This window comes from Mesoplodon densirostris, chromosome 10, assembly GCF_025265405.1.
Source record: "Mesoplodon densirostris isolate mMesDen1 chromosome 10, mMesDen1 primary haplotype, whole genome shotgun sequence".
Classification (NCBI taxonomy): domain Eukaryota; kingdom Metazoa; phylum Chordata; class Mammalia; order Artiodactyla; family Ziphiidae; genus Mesoplodon; species Mesoplodon densirostris.
In genome coordinates this window covers 19,976,667-20,004,390 of record NC_082670.1, presented here as the reverse complement: position 1 = coordinate 20,004,390, position 27,724 = coordinate 19,976,667, and the positions used below count along the sequence as shown (strand labels likewise).

Here is a 27,724-nt window from a genome sequence, read left to right as displayed (position 1 = left end):
AGGTTAAATCCAATGACCTTTTTACAGCTTCCTTTTACTTGGCCTCTTTGCCCCGTGTGGGTGACCCTGTCACTTAGCACTGTGTCATCTTGGACAAGTTCATTAAATGATCTCTGCCTCGATTTCCTCAATTATAAAATGAGATAATAATATGATTATTATTATCACAACCCTATGAGTATTGATTGAGTTGATATATGCAAAGTGCCTGGTATAAAGCAAGCATAGTTAAATGCTACTATTATTTAACTCTCCTGATGAGTCTCTAAAAGACAATCTCTACGCTGGTAACTTGGACAGCACTCTTTGGTTGTCCCCCCACCTCTCTGTGTCCTTCAGCCTTCTTCATTGACCTCTCTTATTTAGTCTGCCTCCCCTTAAATATTAAGGTCTCAGGGTTTGTCCCGACATCCCAGGCTAACACACTGGTCCACCCCCAGGGCTCTCCTGCCTCCCACTTGCCCCTACAACAGCTCAAATCTAACCACTTCCCGAGTGGTCTGTGTGAAACTCAAATCTCAGCATGTTCTTCTGCTGCAGAGGCTCCCCTATGCAGGACCAAACCCCTTTACTTGGCTTACAAAGCTCTTTCCACCAGCTGGCCTCAGCCCATCCTGCAGATCTTACCTCTCACCACCCTGACCCCTCACTTCCAGTGCCTCTAGGCAGTTCCTCATATGTACTGGCCAAGTGGGCCCTGTAACTTGCATGGCCTTGCTCATGCTGTTCCTTCTTTCACACCAGCTTAGGCATGATTTCCTTGGGTATTCTTCTCCCTGGATATTCAACGACTCTCTCCTCTGTGCACCACTGTACCCCAAGCTGTTGCCCATCAGACCTCTAAGACAGCTGCTGTGCTGATTTGCAGTCATTGCCATTTCCCTCAAGGGCAAGGGCTGTCTTATTCTTTGTATCCTCAGCACCTAAAGAGCAGCTGCTGTGGTTGGTACAGAGTTGGCGCTCAGACGATGAACAAATGAATGGGACAAACAAATGGAAGGGCCAATAAACTGTAAAGCTGGACCCAGAGCCCATTCCCAGTGGACTCTGGTGATGCCAGTTCCCTGCTGCTTCTGCCTGTCAGGGAGAGACCTTCCCGAACTCTTTCTTTTTCTCTTTCCTGAGAGGGCTGGTGGGAATCTGGGTGCCCGGGGGGCATCTGCAGATGGTCCAGATTGTCTCAGTCCTCTGTGTTAAAGGGGAGGTCAAGGGTGAGGTCAAGCTCATTAATGCGTTAGGAAAAGCAACTTTTTACCTTTCTTTCCCACTGGTGGGAAAGCTCAGTACAGTGACATTTAAGAACAGTCTCTACTCTTAACCTCTTTCAAATGAATAGTAGTCTTAACCATTTTCTCTGTCAGTTTTCCATTTCTTTGTAAGTGCCAGTTTGGTGGCTACATAGGCAAGGATGGCAACTATTGGCTGCAAATCCCCAGACACAGGATAATTTATAATAAGCCTGGTTGTCATGATTCCTATGCAATGCAACTTACAGCTTCTTTTTGCAAGCTAATCAATTCAATGAAGTATGTCAGGTGTGCAACACATTTACAGGGATTGTTTATTTAACGTAAAAATGTCTTTCTTTATGCATTTATTTCTTTAGTTGTTAATTTGCTAGTGTGTACCATCTCTAACAATTCAAAGGCCTTTCCAAAGTTAAGGTAAAATTGTTGCAAACGGCATGAATTTTGCAAAACAGATGAATTGAGAAAGTGAGAGGGGATGCTTGATACACAAAAGGTAGTTTTGCGGTTGCTGAGTTAACAGGAACAGTGAAGAACTGTCTGTGTTGGGGTAGAGTTAGCCCAACTCACACAAGGTTGATATGTACAGAAATATCAACCTTGTCTCTGCTTCCTTTGTGACCACTCAAGACCATTGCATATGGTTTTATCATCTGGTTTAAAAATGTGCAGCTTAAAATATATTTAAGAACAACGTGTAACACATTTAAATGTAAAATTAGACTGTGTGAATATTCTTAGAATAGCATTCATAAAGAAGTCAATTCACTTAGACACAGTTGCAATGATATTATGAGCTCCCTCTTTGCTTAAAAGCTTTTTCCAAAAGTTTTCTGATAAAGGATTGCCAGATTACATTTATACCCAGGGGTGGAATTCATTAATCTGTGCTCAATTCATTTGGCCACGGACTTTTTGAAAAGGAACATAACAATTTTTTTTATCCACACATCCCCATATGAAAATATACATTTTAGTCAGTCCTTTTTTTCATGAAAGTTCAGCTTTTGCCCTCCGCAGAAGAAAAGATGTTCAAATAAGTGATTGGAAATAAAAATAACTTTGATTATGATGAAACTTAGTGACTTCACTGTTTAAACAGTTATGCAATTTTTTGATTATTTTTATTTTGCATTCTAGTTTGTTCCACTGCCTTATGGATGTACTGTTGTTATACCTGTAGCTCAACGCATTATTCTCTCCTTATTTTTAGCTCTTCTTTCAATGAAAAAAAATATACGTAAGCTTTAGGAACATCTAAAGAAAACAGATGGCTTTTCAGAATTTCTTTAACCCTGAAATTAAATCTCTTGCTTTTCACTCTTGAGCTAAGAATAAAATTGTTATGGATGTCCTCAGACTGCATATTAATACCTGTTCCACTCATATTCCACATTATCATTTTTATTTCCACTGGGATTTCTGATATAATCAGGTATTAAACCTGTGGTTATTTTGGCAATTATGCCTTTTATGGAAGGATTCTAACAGCTAAACCCTAAGTTAGGAAAAAATATTGTTTTTACCTCATCTGGAAGAAGAGTTGTCCTAAAAGATGTTTGAAGATTCAATTGGAGGTTAACATTTTTAAAGAAAAGCTCACAGAGAGAGTCCTCCACTTTCCATTCATTACACAACACACACAGGAAACTTTTTTCTTCCTCCCGCTCTGTCCAAAGCACATGCCAGACTCAAGCTCATGCCTTGAGCTCTATGCGCGAGCCACCAATTTTTAAAAATTGACAGTTCTCCATTATTCCTACAGAGTTTAATTTCTCACACTGTCCTAAAATTTTTACTTATTTTAAAGGGTATTATCTCCCCTTATCTCATTTGTTTTCCCAGAATAATCTCAAAACTACTCACCCTTCCTCACACGTCCCTCCACTCAGACCTGCTATTTCCATCTTCAATTTTTGAATTTGCTTCTTCTCATCCATAACTTGGAAGGCAGCCTGAATGTTCAAAAGTAAAATAGCTCTCCCCTGTGACTCTTACAGCACTGGCTCAGGTTTGGTCTAATTAGCATGTAGTTCATTACCTTAGTGTTGGTGATGCTTCTTCCAAGGTATCATTTAAAAGGCAGAAGCTTGGGAGTAGCTGAGGCCTTGGTCCTGGCTCTGTGCAGCCCTAGACAAGTTATTTAATCCTCAGATCCTTTATGAAGTAGGATAAAAACACCTACTTCACAGGGTAATCGTGAGGAATGTGCTTAGCATACATAGTAGGCGTTCAAAAAAACGAGGTCCCTTCTCCCTCTCCTGGCTCCATATTGAGTGCTACGTGTAGCCCAGCCAGGTTGCATGTCATGGGCTTTGGGAGAAATGAGTATGAGACAATCTCAATATCCTTTCTCTGGCAATATCTAAATTGCCTATAATGTGGTACCATTACGGTACAGAGAGTAAGTATAAAAATTTCGGAGACTTGAAAGACATTGTGGGAAGGGGCCCTTGAGTTGTGTCCTGAAGGGAAGGATGGACAAGTGCTGTGGCCGGGAGGAGATTGCTTGAGGAGAGGCCAGGAGGTGAGGAGGACAGGGAAGAGAGAACCATCACATTCCCCTGGGGGTGAGGGGTCTAGCTGCAGAGCTGTGGGGCATGTTGGAAAGTCAGTCCATAGTATGATGGCCTTTAGGAATTGAACAGAGGACTTTAGACTTGAAATAGAACATAACAGGGAGCTGGAGTTCAAGTAATTGCATTGCCCTCGTTAAGTGGATTATCTTCAAGGGTGGCAAGAAGAGAGGGGTTTTATGCCTTTTATTTTCTCCAATGTAGTGAAGTGATTTTTAAACTCTCTGTGACTCATCATACAAAAATATTTACATCATGATACAGGACACCTGCATATGCTTATGTATATTTGTTTCATGAAATAAAAGTTTTGTGAAACAGTAGTTACCCTGGTTATGTGTACTGCACAGGGCTGACTATGTAATTTGCAGGGTCTTGTGCAAAATGGAGATGTGGGACCTTTTGTTCAAAATGCAGGTAAAAAGTGCTGTTAAAGGTACTTAAATATATACTTTTTCCTTTCTTCTGTGGTCTCTTTCTTTCTCAGCTTGTCATGGTGTCTTTTATTTTGCTTTTATTGTCATTCTAAGTAAAGAAAATTTAAATTGGAAGTTTAAATTATTAAGATTTAGAAATGAAAAAGGAGAAATCACAACTGACACTGAAGAAATGCAAAGGATTATAAGAGACTACTACAAACAACAGAGTGAAGTAAGTCAGAAAGAGAAAAACAAGTACTGTATGCTAACGCATATATATGGAATCTAAAAAAAAAAACGGTACTGATGAACCTAGTTGCAGGGCAGGAATAAAGATGTAGACATAGAGAATGGACTTGAGGAAACGAGGTGGCAGGAGGAAGCTGGGGCGAAGTGAGAGTAACATCGACGTATATATACATTACCAAATGTAAAATAGTCAGCTAGTGGGAAGCAGCTGCATAGCACAGGGAGATAAGCTCGGTGCTTCGTGACCACCTAGAGGGGTGGGATAGGGAAGGTGGGAGGGAGGCTCAAGAGGGAGGGGATATGGGGACATATGTATGCCTATGGCTGATTCTCTTTGGTGTATAACAGAAACTAACACAGTGTTGTGAAGCAATTATACTCCAATAAAGATCTATTTTAAAAAAAAGAAAGCAAACTTAACTTTCCACCAAAAAAAAAATTACTAAGATGAATCATACCATTTGTCTTTATAACATACAATGCCATAATGTTATAGTATAAGACCACTTAACTCATGTATGGAATCACCAAAATTGTACAATTTGTATTTCTTAGCTCACATTTGCATATGTATTTTGTCCTTATCAGAATAGTGGAAATACTGTATATAAAACTAGCTCAGCTATTCATTTTACTTTTAATATGCACATTCTATCAACACTCTCTACCTTAGGTGTACTGATGAGTAAGGAAGGACTGAAAAGAAAAGGGACCATGGGTTGCCTTATGTTTCCCTTTCCTTCTATGTCATCATTTTCATCAGAAGTGATGGACTGCTACAGAGAAGTAGCATGAGTAAGAAAGAGTAGGCTAGGGTTATCCTTGGTCTTTCTTATTTCTTACAATGCCATTGGCTTCTTTCTTCCTTGGAAGCAAGTTCTGGTTTTATTGGAAAGTGTGGCCCCACCACGCCTTTCTCAGATGCAGAGGTAACATGATTATCCTATACTCATTTGAGTCTTGACAGTCGCCCATGTGATTGATGGGTCCACCCATTGATGAGTCCACCTGAGTTCTGTACTCACTAGCCATCACAAACCCTAAGGCAAGGAACCATGGGCACACATATATCCTCCCCTCATGAATGTGCTCCATTGTCTCATTGGACTTCACTTACGAAACACAAGTTCAAAGATAAAATTATTAAGAACTTCAAGATGGTGGCAGATCATTAAGCCAAGTTGGGGGCTTTTCATAGAATGGGGCCCTATGAGACTGTATAGGTCACGTGCCCATGAAGCTGACCCTGGCGTAACAATCAATATTTTGTTTTCTTTTGTCTTATTAAAAAAAAAAACATAGTTGCAACTCATTAAGTTGATGTCACAATCCACTAATGGGTCATAACTGGCAGATTAGGAAACCCACCATTAAAAACGTAGACTCTAGTGTCAGATTGCTAGGTCTGAATCCTGCTTCACCACTCGCTGCTTACGACCTTTAGGGGACCTCCGTTTTTCATATATAAAATGCAGGAAATATTATTAATTACTTCATAAAGCTGTTATGGTATTATATGAGTTAATACATGTAATATGCTTAGAATGATGTATGTCATACAATAAGCATCCAATAAGTATTAGATGATCATCATCGTTAATATTGTTACCATTATTATTAATTTACATCTTGCTCTAGGTAAATGCTGAAGAAAAAAGTGTTTCTTTACTGAACAGTAAGCATCTCCACTTATTCAAAAATAGATATTGGTAAATAGGTTTACCAATACTTGTGTTTTATCTTGACTGCAAGTATGGGAAATATTATAATATTCAAATGAAAGTTAATTCTTACCACCTTAATGCAATGAAAATACTTAAAAATTACAGTTTAATGAAAAATTCAATGAGAGGTTGCTTTATTTCTGTTCCTCCTCTCCAAGATTAAAACAGATAGATTACTGGTATTTGTCAATTATCAGGTAAAAGAAGAAGCAAGAATATCTGAAAGATACCATTCCTAAGCTTAAGGAACCAGACTTATTCCTTTTGTAATGAAATTCTTAGATGATGAACTTCAATCATAGGTTAAAATGCTAGAGGAGAATGTTTTCTATCTTTGCAAACATACAGCAAACATCAATTTTTGTTATAGACCCAAACTAAATCCCTAAGTCATAACATTAAACGAAAAGAATACAGAATCTGGTGGATATCCCGTCAATACCTGTTGTTGGAACAACGTTAAATCAAAGTGAGCAAAATGCTGACTGATTTGCTTTGATCTGTTTTGACTCCTTGATAGTTTCATAATAAATAGTACTATTTTGTAACTAATTTGCATATTTCCCATTATCATCTGAAGCTGTTGAGATCTCTTCCCATTGATGCCTGGACATTTTATGTTTACTTGATTCTCTCAAATTTGTACTAAGTTTATATCTGCATAAAGTGACAGTCACTGATTGTCTGTCAGTTGCTGATACATGGACATAAATATATGGGCATATTTATGATTAGATAATCATCATCTTAACATGGAGTTCAATAGACTCATTTAAATGGATTTATTTCAGGCTATTTTTTTTTTTTTTTTGAGGTACACGGGCCTTTCACTGTTGTGGCCTCTCCCGTTACAGAGCACAGGCTCCGGACGCGCAGGCTCAGCGGCCATGGCTCACGGGCCCAACCGCTCCGCAGCATGTGGGATCTTCCTGTACCGGGCACGAACCTGCATCCCCTGCATCGGCAGGCAGACTCTCAACCACTGCGCCACCAGGGAAGCCCTATTTCAGGCTATTTTAAATAAAATTTGGGACATAGCAGATACTGCAGAGCAAAATATCTTATGAAAAAATTTGTTTTTATCTACTATTTATTGACAGCAATTTCTTGAATTGTAGACTTTATGTGTCTTCAAAGATATGCTAAATTGATTATATTTTAACTTCCCATTTTATGTTTAGATGGAAGATTAACTACCAATCAAAGCTAACTTATGTCTTTAGCAAGGCATCAGCTCTGATAGCAATTTAGCATCCTCTTCAAAAATTGCTGTGGAGCAGATTAAAACACCTGAAATGCTAAGCATTTAAAGAGATATCACTTTGACTGTCTAAAGCAAATAGAAGCATACAAATCTGTAAAATGCTGAGTTAAATTGAAAACACCCTCACTCAGATTTAAAGAATAATTCAGGTCTATAACCTGTGCCAATTAGGTATGATGAAAAATTATCCAGTTCCTTTATTCAGGATGACTGATTTGTACTGATTTGCACATTTGCATTACCTGTCACTTTACCCTGAGTGCGGACCACAGTTCACAGAATCGCCAGCACCTATCTCAGGATTAGGCTAGCTTTGAAAGTGGTGATACTTGTTTTATACTTCTAGTAGGATTGGCATTGTTAAACATATTATTTTAAAGCATATTATTCTAGTAAGTTGAAAGAATGTTGGAGCCTTAGATGATGAAAGAGTAATTTAGTAATAATTGGGATTAATAACCAACTTTTAAAAAATGCATGTTAAGTTCATTTTTATTTTCATATTTGAGCTAGGTATTTAATCCTTTAAGTATATGCTGTGTATATAATTTGGAAACAATTTTTTTTTTTTTTTTTTCTTTTTTTTGCGGTATGCGGGCCTCTCACTGTTGTGGCCTCTCCCGTTGCGGAGCACAGGCTCCGGACGCGCAGGCCCAGCGGCCATGGCTCACGGGCCCAGCCGCTCCGCGGCATATGGGATCCTCCCAGACCGGGGCACGAACCCGTATCCCCTGCATCGGCAGGTGGACTCTTAACCACTGCGCCACCAGGGAGGCCCTGGAAACAATTTTTAGAGAAGTATCTCAGCCTTCCATCTCAAGTTGATCAACTGCAGATAGATTTTGAAAATTTACAATCCTGGTTTCTCTTTTAGCTTTTGGTTTTTAGGTTCCTTGCATGAATTCTTAGTAGTCTTCTGAAGCCAAGGCGTCTTTTATTTCTTTGTCTGAAATGATTGTGAATGACCATGCTAATAGAATGCTTTAACTCAGGTGTGCAAGTTGAAGGTGCCTTGTTTCCTGGGATGGGTGCTGCCCATAGGCTTCTCTCCTTCTTGCTCTATCTTCCCATATCCCCCTACACCCTGCAGCCACACTACCATGTTGTAATCCATTTAGGATTTTTGGCTAAGGTTCAAACTCCAATAAATGTCTGTGTAGTAAGGATAATATTTTCATGAAATACAATTCCAGCTGCATTTATATTATCAAGATGAAGATAATCCGTTTTGGTTTAACTTGGCCATGCGTGAATGGGGATTGTTTGAGTTTGCAAGAGTGCTTGGATTTCATTAGACATGCTTGTGCGTTAGGGACATAAATTTAGCAACAGCTTTATGGTGCTGACGTCTGTGACAAATTCTTTGGAAGGCAGGAGTCAGAAGAAGTGGGATTTAACCCTGTTCAGCCCTTACTACCTCCAAGGCATCAGGCCTCTGAGTTGGGTTTTACAGGACTATGGTCTCTCTTCTCCACTTCACAGCCAATCATCTTGAAAGAGTGGTCCATATTGCCTGTGTTCTGTGATAGGCACCACCCTTTTATACTGCACCCCAATATAATCTGATATTTTATGCTCTGCTAAAATAACTCTCACCTAGTTGACCAGATCATCAGGGTGCTAAAGCTGGAGGACACTTTTTAATACTGATTATTCCTTTGCACTTGACTTTTGCTTGTCCCATAGCTTCCGTAACATCTCACTCTTACTTTTTCTTGTTCTTTCCTTATTTCTTTTCAATCTTCGTGAGTTCTTCTTCTTACCATCCCTTCAATTTTTTTTTTCTAGAATTCTGCCCCCAGCCATTTTCTATTCTCATTCCAAGTTCTCTCCCAGACCCTTGACTTTATTTACCAACTGTGCTCTGACAGTTTCCAAATCTGTATCCTTAACCTAGAACTTCATCCTAGTTAACAGATTTATATTTCCAACCACTTAATTGACATGTCTTTCAAGATGCCTAACAGGGGACTCAAAGCAGCATACGAAAATCACAACTCATACTCTCCCATCTTAACTATGCCCACCACCTTCCTTTTCTGTCCCTTGTCTTGATAAATAGCTCTCCTAACCACTGAGACACCCATAAACCTTAGAGTCCCCCTTTGACTCTTCCGTCTCTCTCACCTCACACATCCAGGCAGTCATGGAGTCCTGTCAGTACCTTTACGTGTCTCTCATGTGCCCTCCTGTCCATCCCGCTGCCAATGCCTTCATTCAGGACCTGCAATGTCTAGTGTGTCTCCACAGCCGCACAGAGCAGTGCCTGTCCCACTACCCCAATGGGGGCTGTGGGTTCTGTGCTTCAGAACCTCATGACCCATCATACCGTACTTTATTTCCCATTCCATTTCTTCGAACTCTCCAGGATACCAGCCTCCTGTCACTTCAGTCTGACCCATATTACAGGCTTTCCTTTCTACAATCCTGGCTAATCTTCTCACTCTGACCCGTTATCTCCACATCAGCAATATCGTCCTAGAGACCCTTGAGTAATACCTTCCTTCCTTATCTTCCCCTCCACACCCACCCTGCCACGAATCCGCACTCCCTTCCTGCTAGGCAGCCCTCGTTCCGGGGCACTCCCCCAGCCTGATGCTCCCTGCATCAAGTCCTTCAGTTGCTCTTCATCATCTTCAGGCTCAAGTTCAAATTCTTGGTTTTATCAGTCAAGGTTTTCTGAATCATCCCTGCCTCCTTGCTGCAGCCATGCTCATCTGACCACAGTCCCTGGAACAGACCATGCGTTCCAGTGCCTTTGAGTCTTTGCATATACTGATCTTGTTGTCTAGAATGCCCTTCCTCTGCTCCTCAATAACTAATTCTACTTGTCTTTTGATTTGTAGCTTCTGTCTCTCAGAAACCTTCTTTGACTGACCACCACGCCCACCTGTCACCCTTGCCTACCTCTCTGAACTCTTAACAGCCTGTGTAACACTAGTTACATTTATCATTCTGTTCTACTGATTTTTCCATTTAAATTTCCTAGTAGACAGTAAGCATCTTGAGATCAGTGCCTTGTTCATCTCTTCTGTGGCTGGTATCCATCCCATGCCTGGGCATGAGGAGGTTTGGTAAATATTGGCACAGTGAATGAATGAATGAATGAATGAACAAAAAATTGAGGGATTTAAGAGTACTGTGTATTTCTGTTATATGCAAGTATGCCATTTGTTACCTTGATACATTTTCTAGGGTAGAGAAGTAATTTGAGTATGGCTAGCTCTTTTACAGACTGAAATACGCAAGGTCATTTGGAGGTAGTTGGACCAGCCAGAATTAAGAATAGGAATCCTGATTTTTCGGCCACTTATTAAGTAACTTCAAGTCACTGGGGTCCAATGAGGAACAATTCAATTATTCTGATAAACTAAAACTAATTTGCAGTGTAATTTTTATAAGGTTACAAAATTAGAAATGCAAAAAAAAAAAATAAAGCTATATATACTTGCTGGCTTAGGTAAACCAACTCAGAAGTATTTTATTTTTCTCAGATCCATGTATCTGTTATGGACTTTATAAAGTATATCAAAATTTATATAGATTATAAAATAATTTTGTCATGAATTCTACATATTATATATATATATGTGTTTTAGTCTTTTTCCTTTTTTTACATCTTTATTGGAGTATAATTGCTTTACAATGGTGTGTTAGTTTCTGCTGTATAACAAAGTGAATCAGTTATACATATACATATGTCCCCATATCTCTTCCCTCTTGCGTCTCCCTCCCTCCCACCCTCCCTATCCCACCCCTCCAGGTGGTCACAAAGCACCGAGCTGATCTCCCTGTGCTATGCGGCTGCTTCCCACTAACTATCTATTTTACGTTTGGTAGTGTATATATGTCCATGCCACTCTCTCACTTTGTCCCAGTTTACCCTTCCCCCTCCTCATGTCCTCAAGTCCATTCTCTAGTAGGTCTGTGTCTTTATTCCTGTCTTACCCCTAGGTTCTTCATGATAGTCTTTGTACTTTGAATATTTCTGATTTTGATGAAAATCTAAAACATCTTTATCTGAAAAGAATAAACTAGAAATGAAGGGATAAGAACAAAATTACCTTTGATCTGGGGAAATCAATGATAATAATCCTACTTTTACCTTCTGTCTACACTTAGAAAATTTTGTTACACCCATTTAAAGTCAAGGTGAACTAACCATGGTGGTTAAGATCAAGTCTATGCAAAGAGTTAATAGTCAAATTTGAGCATCAATTGCATAACAGATGATATTTAATACCTGGAGTGGGAGTCAGGAAATAGAAAGAAGCCAGATACACTTCAAACTGCAGTTAAGTAAACTCAGCCTATCTAAGTGGATGGATAAAGTTATTTTCATGTAATATTCTAAATTGCCAAAGAAAAATATCACTTGTGATATTCTTGTTCCTATAAAGAGTTTCCATTTGAGTTTATGGGTCAGAATGAAACATATGGAGACAATTAGTGATTAAAAAACATTCGGGTAATATGGCTGTACTAAGTTAGATACACTCAGAATATTAGCTGTTATTTGATTAGTTTTTCATTCTGCCTAATGATAATATTCTTTAGTTCAGGCGAGTGGTGTGAGGAAGATATTGTGCAAGTTGTTATAAGGATCAGAGGAGGGCTGGCCAGCATCCTTTCATCAGGAAGTGTTATCACATGGGAATCCCCCTTCCTCTCCTCCTCCCTACTTGCTAACTTCACATAGAGTTACCTTTCTGGAAGTGCTTTCTTTCAATTTCATTAAGATGTTGTGATGACAACAATCTGTATCTAAGAAGGGTTTTATTGGAAATTCAATATAGTTCACATATGAATATAGTTCACATTAGCATTAGCTAATGAAAATAATTTGTATGTCACTTTCTTACCAATTTTACTTCGAATTCTGCCTCTGGCCACTGATGTGACACAGATAAAGACAGCATAATCTTCCTTTTAAACAGATCTATATACTTTTTTCTTCTTAGAATATTATCTTATATACTGAAAGCCATGAGCTCCTTGTTGCTCACATTTTTTTCTCAGTAATCTACTGGATTTAATGAGCTGCTTTTTAAAATTAATATTTTGTTTTTAATTTAACATTTTGATGAGAAGGTCTCAGTAGTAAATCATAGTAAAATGTTTATAGTCACGCTAAACTTTCCTGCTTACAAAAAGAGCTTCCACTTAATAGATATCTAATATTTCCATAAAGTATTTAAAACTGGGCGTTAACTCTGTTATTTTTCTTTTTATTTATCCTGATAAGTTCCAATCAGTTTCAAACACTGAACACATTCAAATATGGTTTATAGTATTATTTTAAAAGAATTTTTAATAATTTTGGTGAGAAAGTATCCTTTAAACAAGATCGTTGGACTTAAATACTGATTATCAGCAATTACATGAATGTATCATTCATTAATTATTTGGTAACTTTTCTTACTTAACGTTAAAATTTTAACATATTTAAAATATTAAAATATTTTAATGTTGCTAAACTAACACACTGATGTACTGAAACTAGGAAATGCTTTCATTTCAGCCGTTCTAGTTGCAGAAAGGCTAAAAATGCACAAGCACTAGTTTGCCATTTCTGTAAGGGAAACAGATTCTTATTTATTACGAGCTACACACTAATGACATGACTGCCCTACCTCAGCAGCTCTGCTTTCATTTTTTAGGCAATAAAATTCATAAGGGATAAGTGAAAAATAATTGAGGAGCATTTTTATTTTTACTAGAGTGTTTGTTATTGCTTTGCTGTGTAATATACACTAAAATGTCTATTCATGATTCAAAGAAAAAAGATTAGAGCTGAATTGCAGTGTAGTGTGCATCCAAGCATTGAATTTGATCCTCAGTGTAGTAATTGAATGAGAGCAGTATTGTGTATCAAATTTATCCTCGCTCTTTAGTTTGTTAGCAAATGGCTTTTATTACGAAGGTTTTAGGGTAGGGGAGGACTTAAAAAAATCGAATCCCTTTTCTTCTTTCTGGCAGATGTGCGTATCTGGAGTGGTGTTTTTTGTACATTGTAGAGGAGGGAGAGAGAGAGAGAGGTAATAACATTTAGAGATGGAAAACAGAAGGCAGAGGACTTGCAGGAGGTTTTTGGACCACTGCCTTCATAGCAGGAGGAACAGGGGTGTCTCAGCTGCCTGCCCTCACCCAGCAAGTACCTGGAGGAGTCAGAAAGGGGACTTGCAGGGGCTACTGCCCCAGTATTCTTTCTAGACCATAGTTTTTGGACACATGGTGTATTAGTTGCCTATTGCTGCTGTAACAAATTACCACAAATATGGTGCCTTAAAACAGCACATGCTTATTATCTTAGTGTCCTGGAGGTCAGAATTCCAAAATGGTCCTCACTGGGCTGTAATCACAGTGTTGGTGAGGCTTTATTCCTTCTAGAATCTCTAAGAGGAAAGTTTCTATTCTTACCTTTTCCCAGTTTTTAGAGGTTGTCTGCAATTCCCTCGTTTATGGCCCCCTTCCATCTTCAAAGCCAGCAATGGCCAGTCAAGTCCTTCTCACACCACATCACCCTGACACTGATTCCCCCGCCCCTCTCTTTCACTTACAAGGACCTTTGTGGTTGCACTGGGTCCACCTGCATAATCCAGGATAATCTCCCCATCTGAAGGTCAGTTGATGAGCAATTCCATCTGCAACCTTAATTCACCTCTGCCATGCGATGTAATATAATCAGTTTCTGAGGATTAGGATGGAGACATCTTGGGGGGCCGGGTATTATCTCACTTACCACACATAGCCTAATTTATTGACCCCTGTGTAAGTGTACTCCAGTCTTCTTTCTCTTCACCCCTCTTTATCCTCCTCCTCCTCATCAAAATGCTGTACTGCCAAGTGTGGCCAGATTGGGGCAACACAGAGAATTAATGGACTGGGCTAGCGGCTTTTAAATTGTACTCTCCTTACATTCTATCTCAATGCAGCAAATATTTTTGAGTGCCTGCTGTTTATTCGTCCAACAAACACCTTTTGAACACCTGTGTGCTGAGCTCTATTACATGCTAGCTACAGAGCAGTGAACGGTATGGGTGTGGTACCTGCTCTCTTGGAGCCTACACTTTGGTGGAGACTGACAAACACTAAAACACCAAATAAACAAGAAAAATATCAGCTAGTAATAAGTGCTAGTGAGAGAGAATTAAAACAGAGCAATGCAAATGACTGGGTGACTACTTGAACTGGAGGAGGGTTTCCTGAGATCTGAATGAGAAAGAACAGTTTACCTTGGGAAAAGGGAGGAAAGAACATTCCAGGTAGAAGGTGTAAAAAGGACAAAGCCGTAAGGTAGCAATGAGTTTTCTGTTGGAGAAACAAAATGTACCTGGAGTTTAATGGCAAAGGGAAATTGGTATGAAATGTGGTCTAAGAGGGAGTTCAGGACCAGAACACATTTCTGTAAGCCATGGTAAGGAACTTGGATTCTATGTATGTTGGAAAGTGTTAGAGTTTCCAAGTAATTTTTATAACCTATTAATATTACTTGGCTTTTGTGTGGTGAATGATTCAGAGGAAAGCAAGAGTAGAAGAAGAGGAACACTAATTTGTAAGCTGTTGTAATAGCCCATCCAACAGATAGTGTTGATTAAACCAAGCTAATAGTGGAGCTGGAAATAATATTCACATATTCGGGATATATTTAAAAGGAGATTGAATTGACAGGCCAAGAATGGAATGGATTTAGGGAGTGAGAACAAGATGGAAATAAAGATAATTTCCAGATTTGGGGGTTGAGTGGAGGGGCCATGTCATGGGATGAGGAATATAGAGGATGAAGAGTTTACGCTGGGGACCTGGAGTTCTCTTATGACCATGTTAAGTTTGAGATGCCCAGTAGACATCCAAGGCAAGTTGTCAAGTTAGGCAATAGGATATATGAGCTTGGGGACCTATGAAGAGGCTGGTATATTGAATAGATTAGAGAGTCATTGACATATTAATGGTATTCAAGCCATGATCAGGATGAGATTATCTAAGAAGCATGTGTAAATAGAGAAGTAGACTCACGATGTAGCTCTGGGGGTACTGCAACACTTAGAAGCTGAAAAGAGGATAGGTTGACCAAGAAGACTGAAGAGAAGCATCTGTTGATTCTGCTGAAACCAGAGTGAAATGGAGAAATAGACAGACAGATAAATAGATAGGTAGACAGAAAGAGAGAGAGAGATCGCCTGTATTAAAAGCTGCTAAGAGATCAAGTAAGATGAGAACATGAAGGTGACCATTATGGTCACTGATTTTGACAAGAGCAGTCTTTATGAGATGCTGCTACAGAGGTTGGACTAGGTGTGGGGCTAAGTATGTGGGTAAGGGATGGAGGCAGTGATTTTAGACAGCTTACCATGAGGTGCTCAGCTAGGGCGGGGCATTTTGAGATGAGAAATCATTGCATTATCACTTTTTTCCAAAACCCTACTTTTTCCTACCTATAGAAGAAAAGTTTATTTTTATATGATGTACAGGCATTCTATTATTACATTTACAATGTACAATTAAATTTAGAGGAAGAAAAATTGCTAAGACTCAAACAAGAAATAATTTCATGAGCAGTTGAATATTAGGTTAAAGCTTATTATAAGGGGATTAGAAGAAATCTTGAATGTGTGCCAGACGATTATTGGCACACCAAAATTTCACAGATGGGCGGTATACGGCAAAAAGGGACACTTACCTGTTGACAATGGGATCGAGTAAGACTAAACTTCTGTTTTGACGAAAATCCTGAGGGACGCTAAAACTAATCATGTGTCCCATTAGAGGCTAAACCCCCTACCCTAGGTGGCATCTACCCTTAGTGAGTTGTGGTTAGGAACTCTGAGCTATTTATAGCAATAACTATACAACCATTGCACATAACGATTGCTGTTATGATCTAAATTTACTGTGCAAGTTTAAATGAGCAGTCGTAATAAAGGGAAAGTGTAAGGTTTTGAAGTGCTTGCATAATATTGCCCTTGAAGAAAAACTGAATATTTTTGTAAAAACTTAAATTTCTTGTGTAATCTATCCTTGCAAGAAGGTGTTTTAAGTTTTTAATGTTTCATCTTTACCTTCGTCCATGGAGTGTGTCTTTAGTTGCTTTTTTGTGTTGTGATTTTCTTTTTTTAAATTAATTTTTAGTGGAGTATAGTTGATTTACAATGTTGTATTAGTTTCAGGTGTACAGCAAAGTGAATCAGTTATACATATAGATATATCCACTCTTTTTTTAGATTCTTTTCCCATATAGGGCATTACAGAGTATTGAAGAGTTCCCTGTGCTATACACCAGGTTCTTATTAGTTAACCTATTTTATATTTAGTAGTGTGTATATGTCAATCCCAATCTCCCAATTTATCCACCCCCTCCCCGTTTTAGTTGCTTTTTACTGCGGCACTGACAGAAGGGGAACATATTGTATCGTTCAAATTCTTTACCATTGTATTTTGACCTTGCTGGCAATTCTTTGGTGTTAATTTTAATTTTCTGGTTTTCAGGCCTGCTTTTGAACTTTCACCTTGAGCATTCACATAACTTTGAACACTCATCATGAATGTTCATCATATTTTTGAACATTCACATTGACTCACTGATCTTGGCCCTGGATGAAGTACAGTAGTTCCCCCTTACCTGTGGTTTTGCTTTCTACAGTCAACCATGGTTTGAAAATAGTAAATGGAAAATTCCAGAAACAACAGTTCATAAGTTTTATTTTATTTCACTTCTTCAATTTATACATTTTTAGTTTTTTTTTTTTACACCTTTATTGGAGTATAATTGCTACACAATGGTGTGTTAGAGGGTGCAAGAGGGTTCCCTTTTCTCCACACTCTCTCCAGCATTTATTGTTTATAGACTTTTTGATGATGGCCATTCTGACCGGCGTGAGGTGATACCTCACTGTAGTTTTGATTTGCATTTCTCTAATGATTAGTGATGTTGAGCATTCTTTCATGTGTTTGTTGGCAATTTGTATATCTTCTTTGGAGAAATTTCTATTTAGGTCTTCTGCCCATTTTTGGATTGGGTTGTTTGTTTTTTTCATATTGAGCTGCATGAGCTGCTTGTAAATTTTGGAGATTAATCCTTTGTCAGTTGCTTTGTTTGCAAATATTTTCTCCCATTCTGAGAGATGTCTTTTCGTCTTGTTTATGGTTTCCTTTGAGGTGCAAAAGCTTTTAAGTTTCATTAGGTCCCATTTGTTTATTTTTGTTTTTATTTCCCTTTCTCTGGGAGGTGGGTCAAAAAGGATCTTGCTGTGATTTCTGTCATAGAGTGTTCTGCCTATGTTTTCCTCTAAGAGTTTGATAGTGTCTGGGCTTATATTTAGGTCTTTAGTCCATTTTGAGTTTATTTTTGTGTATGGTGTTAGGGAGTGTTCTAATTTCATTCTTTTATGTGTAGCTGTCCAGTTTTCCCAGCACCACTTATTGAAGAGGCTGTCTTTTCTCCACTGTATATTCTTGCCTCCTTTATCAAAAATAAGGTGACTATATGTGTGTGGGTTTATCTCTGGGCTTTCTATCCTGTTCCATTGATCTATATTTCTGTTTTTGTGCCAGTCATACTGTCTTGATTACTGTAGCTTTGTAGTATAGTTTGAAGTCAGGGAGCCTGGTTCCTCCAGTTCCGTATTTCTTTCTCAAGATTGCTTTGGCTATTTGGGGTCTTTTGTGTTTCCATACAAATTGTGAAATTTTTTGTTCTAGTTCTGTGAAAAATGCCAGTGGTAGTTTGATAGGGATTGCACTGAATCTGTAGATTGCTTTGGGTAGTATAGTCATTTTCACAATGTTGATTCTTCCAATCCAAGAACATGCTATATCTCTCCATCTGTTTGTATCATCTTTAATTTCTTTCATCAGTGTCTTATAGTTTTCTGCATACAGGTCTTTTGTCTCCTTAGGTAGGTTTATTCCTAGGTATTTTATTCTTTTTGTTGCAATGGTAAATGAGAGTGTTTCCTTAATTTCTCTTTCAGATTTTTCATCATTAATGTGTAGGAATGCCAGAGATTTCTGTGCATTAATTTTGTATCCTGCTACTTTACCAAATTTATTGATTAGCTCTAGTAGTTTTCTGGTACCATCTTTAGGTTTCTCTATGTAAAGTATCATGTCATCTGCAAACAGTGACAGCTTTACTTCTTCACTTCTGATTTGGATTCCTTTTATTTCTTTTTCTTCTCTGATTACCATGGCTAAAACTTCCAAAACTATGTTGAATACTAGTGGTGAGAGTGAGCACCCTTCTCTTTTTCCTGATATTAGAGGAAGTGGTTTCAGTTTTTCACCATTGAGAATGATGTTGGCTGTGGGTTTGTCATACATGGCCTTTATTATGTTGACATAAGTTTTAAATTTCAGGCTGTTCTGAGAAGCGCCGTGAAATCTTGTGCTCTCCCACCTCTTCCCACCTGGGAGGTGAATCATCCCTTTGTCTGGTGTAGCCCGCTCTTTAGACACTTTAGTCACCCTCTTGGTTATTAGATTGACTGTAGAGGTATCGCAGTGCTTGTGTTTGAAGTAACCCTTATTTTACTTAATAATGGCCCCAAAGTGCAAGAGTAGTGATGCTGGCAATTCGGATATTCTCTTACTGTGCCTAATTTAGAAATTAAACTTTATTGTAGTATGTTTGTATAGGAAAAAAGATAGTGTTTTCAGTGGAAAAAATAAGTCAATAGTCAATCTAAGCAAGAAATGGAGAATTTTATTCAAGCCAATCTGTGGATTATAACCTGGAAGAGTCTCCGAGAGCTCTGAGAACTGTTCAAAGAGGTAAAGGGGGGAGGCCAGTACATATATGATTTTGACAAAGGGGTACATGCAATCAAGTGCTCATCTTTTTAAAAAAAATTTATTTACTTTTTTATACAATAGGCTCTTATTAGTCATCAATTTTATACACATCAGTGTATACATGTCAATCTCAATCGCCCAATTCAAGCACTCATCTTGACAGAAGGTTATTGCTAGTTGCGAGGAACAGACATCTTAGTTAATGGTTTTAGTGCTTTTCTAAGTATGGGAAGATGCAAGGATCCAGGTTCATTGTCCATTAATTACAGCATGGTACCACCAATTTATTATGTGTTCAGATAACATTTAATGATGTGGAAAATGCTCATGATATGATTTCAAAGTTAAAAAATCTCTTGAAATTATATATACATTAGGATCTCAGTTTTATGAGTGTGTGAGAGAGAGAGAGAAACTCTGGATCAGGAGATTAGGATGTTTATTTTCTTCATCTTCCAAGTTTTCTAAAATGCATGCATGTGTATTAAATAATCTATAATCAGAAAATGCTATTTAAAAATATTTCCCCTGGAAATTCATATTCGCCTATTTTAAATTTTATATAACATTTTTAATAAAAATTCAAGTCCTTTTTCGTATCACAAAGTAAATTTCTTGCTTTTCTTTTTTCCATCACTGTTTATTTCTGTGAATTCCTTTCCAACCTTACTTTCTTGCTCTGTGCTGCTGAAGGAGGTGGCTTACACATCTCCATTCAGTGGTGAACAAATCCTACACCATGCCTCAACCAAACACTTTTATCTTTGTATTTTCTCTTTTTGTCACTATACTCAATGTTGAGCTTTGTTGATTTGTCTCCTTGCTGTTTATATCATTATGGTTGCCATTTTCCATCTCAGTGCCCTTTCCATTTTATTTGTTATTATTGATCTCATTCTTCTTTTCTTGTGAAATGTTTATACTAAAACACATCTGCAAGCCATTCAGAGCTCTGCTTGGATACAGTTAAACATTTCATTGAATGTGAGCATTAACAATATATTTCTTTGGTATCTGTAGGTTTCTCTTTGTGGTTCCCTTGAAAGCAGGTGCCATACTTGGATGAAAAAATATTGTCCAAAAAAGTCATGGACATAGGTCATAGTCTACTGAGACCAGCATCTATCTCTAAAGGTTGACTCCAGGGACATTTTGTGGATGAGTATGATTGTTGTCGTCTAAGGTATTTCAGAAGGTAGAAATGACTGTCAAACACACCTTAACTTTCCTTTTTAAACCATTTTGGAGATAACATTTGATAAAATGTGAAACCCTATTTGAAATTAGTTTATTCTGACTCTATACATTCTCAGAATTATGGACTCCACATATGAATAAAGTGGAATTTATTTTTCTATCATTTAATTAATGTTTTCTACCATCAATGTAATGTTTATTATTTCCTTGAGTTCTGTGTTCCAGAATTTGATGGAGAGACAAACATCAGCTTGCCCTATCCTTTTTGACTCCAATTTTATAGACTTGGATTACTCCCTTTCACTTCTTTTAGGACAGAATAATTATAAGCTATTTTCCTTGCCCTTTGAAGTGTCCTTCCCTGTACTTTTCTTAGCTCAAGGATTGCTTTGTTGAGCTTGTGACCGTAACTTTGCATTTACTCCAGGCCAAATACATGATAACATCATCACATATTCTGTTTTGTTTTCTATATTCTTTTTTCTGACATTGCTGAACTGCAGTTTCGTTTGGATCCATGCTCTGAGTTATAAGATGCTATGGCGTTAGGACAGAATCATTAGACCTGCTAGGTGAGCTGTGTCCTTGGGGAGATGGGTTGCAGAGATAACCCAAAATAGCTGCCTATGCAGAAATCATCATTTTGGTGATGACTGTGTAGTGATTCCTGTATATATATATATATTTTTTTTCAATTAATATATACACAGGATGATTTAACTGAGAAAACTCTAGTGAATGAAAAACTACCTTGGATTGCTTATGCACACATGAGCTGGTGGAAGGAAAGGATTATCAGGTGACAAGGTTGTTGGCTGAGAGGAAAAACCAGTCTGGGATTAAATTATTGCTACAGGTAATCCTCAAAATGACAGATGAATGGATAAAGAAGATGTGGTATATATACACAATGGAATGTTAGCCATAAAAAAAAAATAATGCCAGTTGCAGCAACATGGATGGACCTAGAGATTATCATATTAAGTGAAGTAAGTTAGAGAAAGACAAATATCATATGATATCATTTATATGTGGAATCTAAAATATGACACAAATGAACTTATTTACGAAACAGAAAGACTCACACACATAGAAAACAAACTTATGGTTACCAAAGGGGGTAGTGGCAGGAGGGGGCAAGGAGATAAATTAGGAGTTTGGGATTAACATATACATGCTACTATATATAAAATAGTTAAACAAGAAGGACCTACTGTATAGCACAGGGAACTATATTCAATATCTTGTAATAACCTATAATAGAAAAGAAAATGAAAAATAGTATATATGTATAACCGAATCACTTTGCTGTACACTTGAAACTAACACAACATTGTAAATTATACTTCAATAAAAAATGGAATTAATCCATGTAAATTAATCTAACATGTCTAATCAGCTTTGGGGATAGCTCTGTTGTTCCTGGTTTTTAAAAAGGATAGTAGAGAAGTAATTAAAAAGTAATTAAAAAGGAAAATTGTTTCTCTAGGAGAAACAAAAAGGGCTTGAGTTTGGTTATATTTCCTCTCTCTCTTCCTTCCTTCCTTTTTCACTTGGCTGTACCTTCTAAGCTTCCACTAGGGCTCTGCCATAGCCCTATGCCTCTTACCTCTGGGCACCTTATTAGTGGTGTGTATGTATTTCTGTCTACTCATTGGTCTGTAAGCAACTGGAAAAAATCTACATCTCATTTATATCCTAGGTGGTCACATCGGCTCATATTGTGCCTTACATATAATTGATCCTCACTGAAGGTAAAGATATATTTTATGCTTAATTAAGAGTGACTTCATAACTTTAACAATATGAAGTATTATCATGTGAAATGTGTTAACTATTCGTGCTCTGGGAAACAAGCTTCCATTTGAGAAATAGAAGGGGTTTTAAGACAAAAGATAAAAACATTTTCTAGACTGTAAAGGTAATCAAATACTGGAATAGATGATCAGAGAAGGAGGTGAAATCTCCATCCCCAGGGATTTTAAATGATTGGGCAGAGAAAACATCCATGCGAATGACTGAAGCATTAGACCTGTCTTGAGGCAAATGGATGGACAGAATGACAAATGGTCCTGTGATTCTTTGATTACTTGGCCTGGAGAAGAGAAGACGGAGGGAAGACATTAAAACGACTTCAAATATGGAAAACAGCTCTTATTGCTTCCTGTGGGAGAACAAGTCGAAGGAGCTTAACCTAAAGTCTTAGAAAATTTGGGTTACATTTTATAGTTAAGGGTTTTAAGACATAGGTTGTGAAAATACTGTGGACACCTTCAAAGTAAAAGATTGATTTGTGTGAGATGTGGAGTCAGCTCTATGATCCTGTTACAGTAAAAAATATTTTTTTATGTTACTCTGAATAGAGAGAATTATTCCAATACATTATTTCAGCGTATAACATTCTTTGGGGAAAGGCAAACTTCTAAAATGAGTATTTTCAAGCACCAAGCATCATCACTGTTTCAGGGCTAGGAGGAGAGAGCAGAGATAATAAGTAGGAAATCCTTCCCATCTAAGTAGTTGTACAAGGCTGTGTTATTTTTTATTTTCATTTTTTCCCAACACTGGCTTATTTTTTTTCAATCCAATTCTCTTTTATTTATTTATTTAATTAAAAAAAAATTTAAATTTTTTAACATCTTTATTAGAGTATAATTGCTTTACAGTGGTGTGTCAGTTTCTGCTTTATAACAAAGTGAATCAGTTATACATATACATATGTCCCCATATCTCTTCCCTCTTGCATCTCCCTCCCTCCCACCCTCCCTATCCCACCCCTCTAGGTGGTCACAAAGCACGGAGCTGATCTCCCTGTGCTATGCGGCTGCTTCCCACTAGCTATCTATTTTACGTTTGGTAGTGTATATATGTCCATGCCACTCTCTCACTTTGTCCCAGCTTACCCTTCCCCCTCCCCGTATCCTCAAGTCCATTCCCAAGTAGGTCTGCATCTTTATTCCCATCTTGCCCCTAGGTTCTTCTGACCATTTTCTTTCTTTTTTTTTCTTTTAGATTCCATATATATGTGTTAGCATACGGTATTTGTTTTTCTCTTTCTGACTTACGTGACTCTGTATGACAGTCTCTAGGTCCATCCACCTCACTACAAATAACTCAGTTTCGTTCCTTTTTATGGCTGAGTAATATTCCATTGTATATATGTGCCACATCTTCTTTATCCATTCATCTGTTGATGGACACTTAGGTTGCTTCCAGGTCCTGGCTATTGCAAATAGAGCTGCAATGAACAATGTGGTACATGACTCTTTTTGAATTATGGTTTTCCCAGCATATATGCCCAGTAGTGGGATTGCGGGGTCGTGTGGTAGTTCTATTTTTAGTTTTTTAAGGAACCTCCATACTGTTCTCCATAGTGGCTGTATCAATTTACATTCCCACCAGCAGTGCAAGAGGGTTCCCTTTTCTCCACACCCTCTCCAGCATTTATTGTTTGTAGATTTTTTGATGATGGCAGTTCTGACCAGTGTGAGATGATATCTCATTGTAGTTTTGATTTGCATTTCTCTAATGATTAATGATGTTGAGCATTCTTTCGTGTGTTTATTGGCAATCTGTATATCTTCTTTGGAGAAATGTCTGTTTAGGTCTTCTGCCCATTTTTGGGCTGGGTTGTTTGTTTTCTTGATATTGAGCTGCATGAGTTGCTTGTATGTTTTGGAGATTAATCCTTTGTCAGTTGCTTCATTTGCAAATATTTTCTCCCATTCTGAGGGTTGTCTTTTTGTCTTGTTTATGGTTTCCTTTGCTGTGCAAAAGCTTTTAAGTTTCATTAGGTCCCATGTGTTTATTTTTGTTTTTATTTCCATTACTCTAGGAGGTGGGTCAAAAAGGATCTTGCTGTGATTTCTGTCATAGAGTGTTCTGCCTATGTTTTCCTCTAAGAGTTTGATGGTGTCTGGCCTTACATTTAGGTCTTTAATCCATTTTGAGTTTATTTTTGTGTATGGTGTTAGGGAGTGTTCTAATTTCATTCTTCTACATGTAGCTGTCCAGTTTTCCCATGGGCTGTGTTATTAAATCAGTAGCCAGCGGGTGAGGAGAGGCTGGGAAATAGCCCTGCTCTTCTGGGTCAGCCTTGTTTTGGTCACTGAACCTTTTCCCAATGAAAACATAGAAGAATTGGGGGCTACAAAAATCTTGTCAATACAAGGGGAACCAGAATACCTATGAAAAATAATCTTCATTAGGTATTTGACTGTAATTTCAACATTCAGCCACACGATGTCACAATTGGATTTTGATTCTCACTGTATTTGTCTCAAATAATAGATGAAGGCGTTTTCAAAGCTGGAGAGGAAAGATCAGAAACGCGGGGGGCTGCAGAAGTCCAAGAAGATGAAGATACTCAAGTTGAGATTCCAGTTGACCAGGTAGTCTCCATGCCTTAAAAATATGTGTAAACCAAATACTATTTTTCTTTCAAGTTTTGTGTTACCTGCCCTGTGCTGTTCTTATGCAGATGCGAGTTAAACGCTCTCAGGTGCTAGCTATGTGGCTGAACGGCCTTAAAAATAAAACAAAACACCTTCAGTTCTTCCTCATTTTCCCACAAAGAGGAGCCATTTGGACAGAGTCTTTGTTGTTACAGACAATAGTATATCTTTAATAAACAGCATTGAAGAATGAGGTGGGTTGGAGTTAGGTATGAGAAACAGAGGGCGAAAGTTTGATACAAAAAAGAGTATTGGCTTGGGAGTTTTTAATCTAGAAAAAAGTCCTCCATTTAGAAAAGCAGTTTAAAAGTGCCGTTATTTTCTCTCCTTTAGGGTCTTTGAAATGGCGATGGTTGGAATTTGTTTTTTGTAAAGGAATTGCTTATATAAATGCAGCTCAAATATTTGCTAAGTGTGTATTGATTTTCTTTTTAGGCCAATGGGACACTGTACTTTTAGGAGTGTGTGTGTGTACACACATGTGCTTATAGAAGGAACAAAGTAGTGTTCGTTCTGGCTAAATGATACAAGAAATAAAAGTTGTTTAGGCTTTTTAATAGAATTCAATCAAGTTTCTTACAGTTCTAAGTGGAGGATTGGAATTTAGGTGAGGAGGGGGAATTCATAATCCTAGGCTCAAGGGAATACAAAGTCACCAGGAATTGCCACTTGTTTCCTGACTATTATGGGATATTTCCTTTTCAAAGAGCAAATCTCACAATCCAGCAAATTCCATAGATGATGTTCTCAGCTGTATTTGTCTTAACACTGCAGCAGTGAAATTGCTGCCTGATAATTCCACAGGCATTTTCTGTAAGCATCACCTTCCTGATGAAAAGCTTAATGTGTTAAAAATCACACAGATTTCAAAAATCCAAGTTATTATCCAGGATTAGCTGCAACTAACAATTTATCATAAGCTCCAGTTATAGGTATTTTTTTTCCCTGAGGGAAATTGGAATTATAAGTCTTCGGTGAAGCTATAATTAAATATATTTTAAGACAAAGAAGAGAAATCATCACGTATGTACAACACCTAATAGCAGCAGAAACCAAGACTAATTTATATTCCAAAGTCAAAAATGCCAAATATCAAGAGAAAGTCATAGCATTATTACCAAAAAGGAGATCTCTTTGTTAATCACTTAGTTTTGAAATCTGTGATAGGTATTTCTTTACTTGTGAGTTTCATGATCACCAGGAAGGGGAGGGCACGAGAGGAATTGATCTCTGATAATACTTGAACAGCCATGCAGAGTGTCTGCAGAGCTTGATTTCTTATTTGACACAAGAGTGCTAGCTTATTAAAATACAAGTATGCAGGAGAGACAGATTAAACAGATTGGTAGGGCTTCCCTGGTGGCGCAGTGGTTGAGGGTCTGCCTGCTGATGCAGGGGACGCGGGTTCGTGCCCCGGTTCGGGAAGATCCCACATGCCGCGGAGTGGCTGGGCCCGTGAGCCATGGCCGCTGGGCCTGCGCGTCCGGAGCCTGTGCTCCACAATAGGAGAGGCCACAACAGTGAGAGGCCCGCCTACCGCAAAAAAGAAAAAAAAACAAACAAACAGATTGGTAAAAGCTGGGCGATATCAACAAATTGAGGTCAGTCTGAGGAAAAGAAAACCAGGTAACAAAAGGTCAGAATTGCTTTCTTCTTTGACCCTATTAGTAATACAGTTAGGATTGTTTAGCTCATGGGGTTGGCATGAGAAGCTTATGAGGTCAGGTCTTGGAGTCATTCTCTCTGTGGCCTGGTGGTCTTTTGCTCCATATCCTAAGCAGCTATGTTATAAATATTGTGAAAAACCAAGTGAGAGTGTGGAGAAATTAGTGTAAAGCTCCATTATAGTAAGAACCACTCTGAGGACCTGTAGTAGTAGCAATAGCTACTCTTTATTCAGTACCTACTGAGTGCCAGGCACTGTACTAGGCACTTTTATCTCATATAATTGTTATGACAACCCTGTAAGATAGGTCTTATCACCTTCACTTTATGTATGGAAATAAAGTAAGCTCCTATAGGTGGAATTACATGTCCAGGTTTGTACTGTTAAGTAGAGGAATTGGGATTTGAATGCAGGTCTGTCTAACTTCAAAGCACAGGAGTCATCTGGGGAAGAGTATTAAATGCCCTCCTCCCCCACAAAAGCCAATTATTAACCCAAGGAGGGGAAAAATTCCTGCATAAGAAAATAACTGTCTATTATATACTACTTGGCTCAGCTGTAAATGATACATACATTTCCTTTCGGGCCACACCTACTTAACTCCTTTGAACTTGTTTCCCATCATCTAAATGGTTCATGTTGTAACTTTAGTCAAAGTACCAGGAAGAAGGGTGTGTGTGCGTGTAATATCATGTGCAAATTGGCCAAGTACTTTATCTATGCCTGAAAAGCAGATCAAGTTTCAGAAGTAAATATTAAGGCCTCTGTTGAGAGGCAGTTCTCCATGGATCTCTTGTGTTTTGCATGTTTTGTGAGTAGAGGCACAGATTGCCTTTGTTCTGGACTGTTTTTTCCATGATGTTTGTGTAGTGAACAGCCTCAAAAGACAGAGATAGTGACTTCCTCTGGAGCAGTCATTCTCAGCTGGAGATGATTTGCCTCCAAGGGGATATTTGCCAATTTCTGGAGACATTTTTGATCGTTATAAGTGACGGAGTGCTACTGACATCTAGTGGGTAGTGGCCAGGGAATCTGCTAAATATCTTGTAATGCACACGACTGTCCTCACAGAAAAATTATCCAGTGCAAAACGTCAATAGTGCTGAGACTGAGAAATCCTGGTGTGGAGCAAAGGCTA

The 27,724-nt window shown here is 38.1% G+C and overlaps 1 protein-coding gene across 1 annotated transcript in view; it reads left to right on the top strand.

Moving 5' to 3' along the window:
* DCDC2 (doublecortin domain containing 2) overlaps positions 1–27,724 on the top strand; it is a 147,768-nt gene that overhangs the window by 103,292 nt on the left and 16,752 nt on the right. The window contains exon 8 of the mRNA XM_060111380.1: positions 24,757–24,857. Coding sequence (XP_059967363.1) covers positions 24,757–24,857 — 101 coding nt within the window. The remainder of the gene's footprint in view (positions 1–24,756; positions 24,858–27,724) is intronic.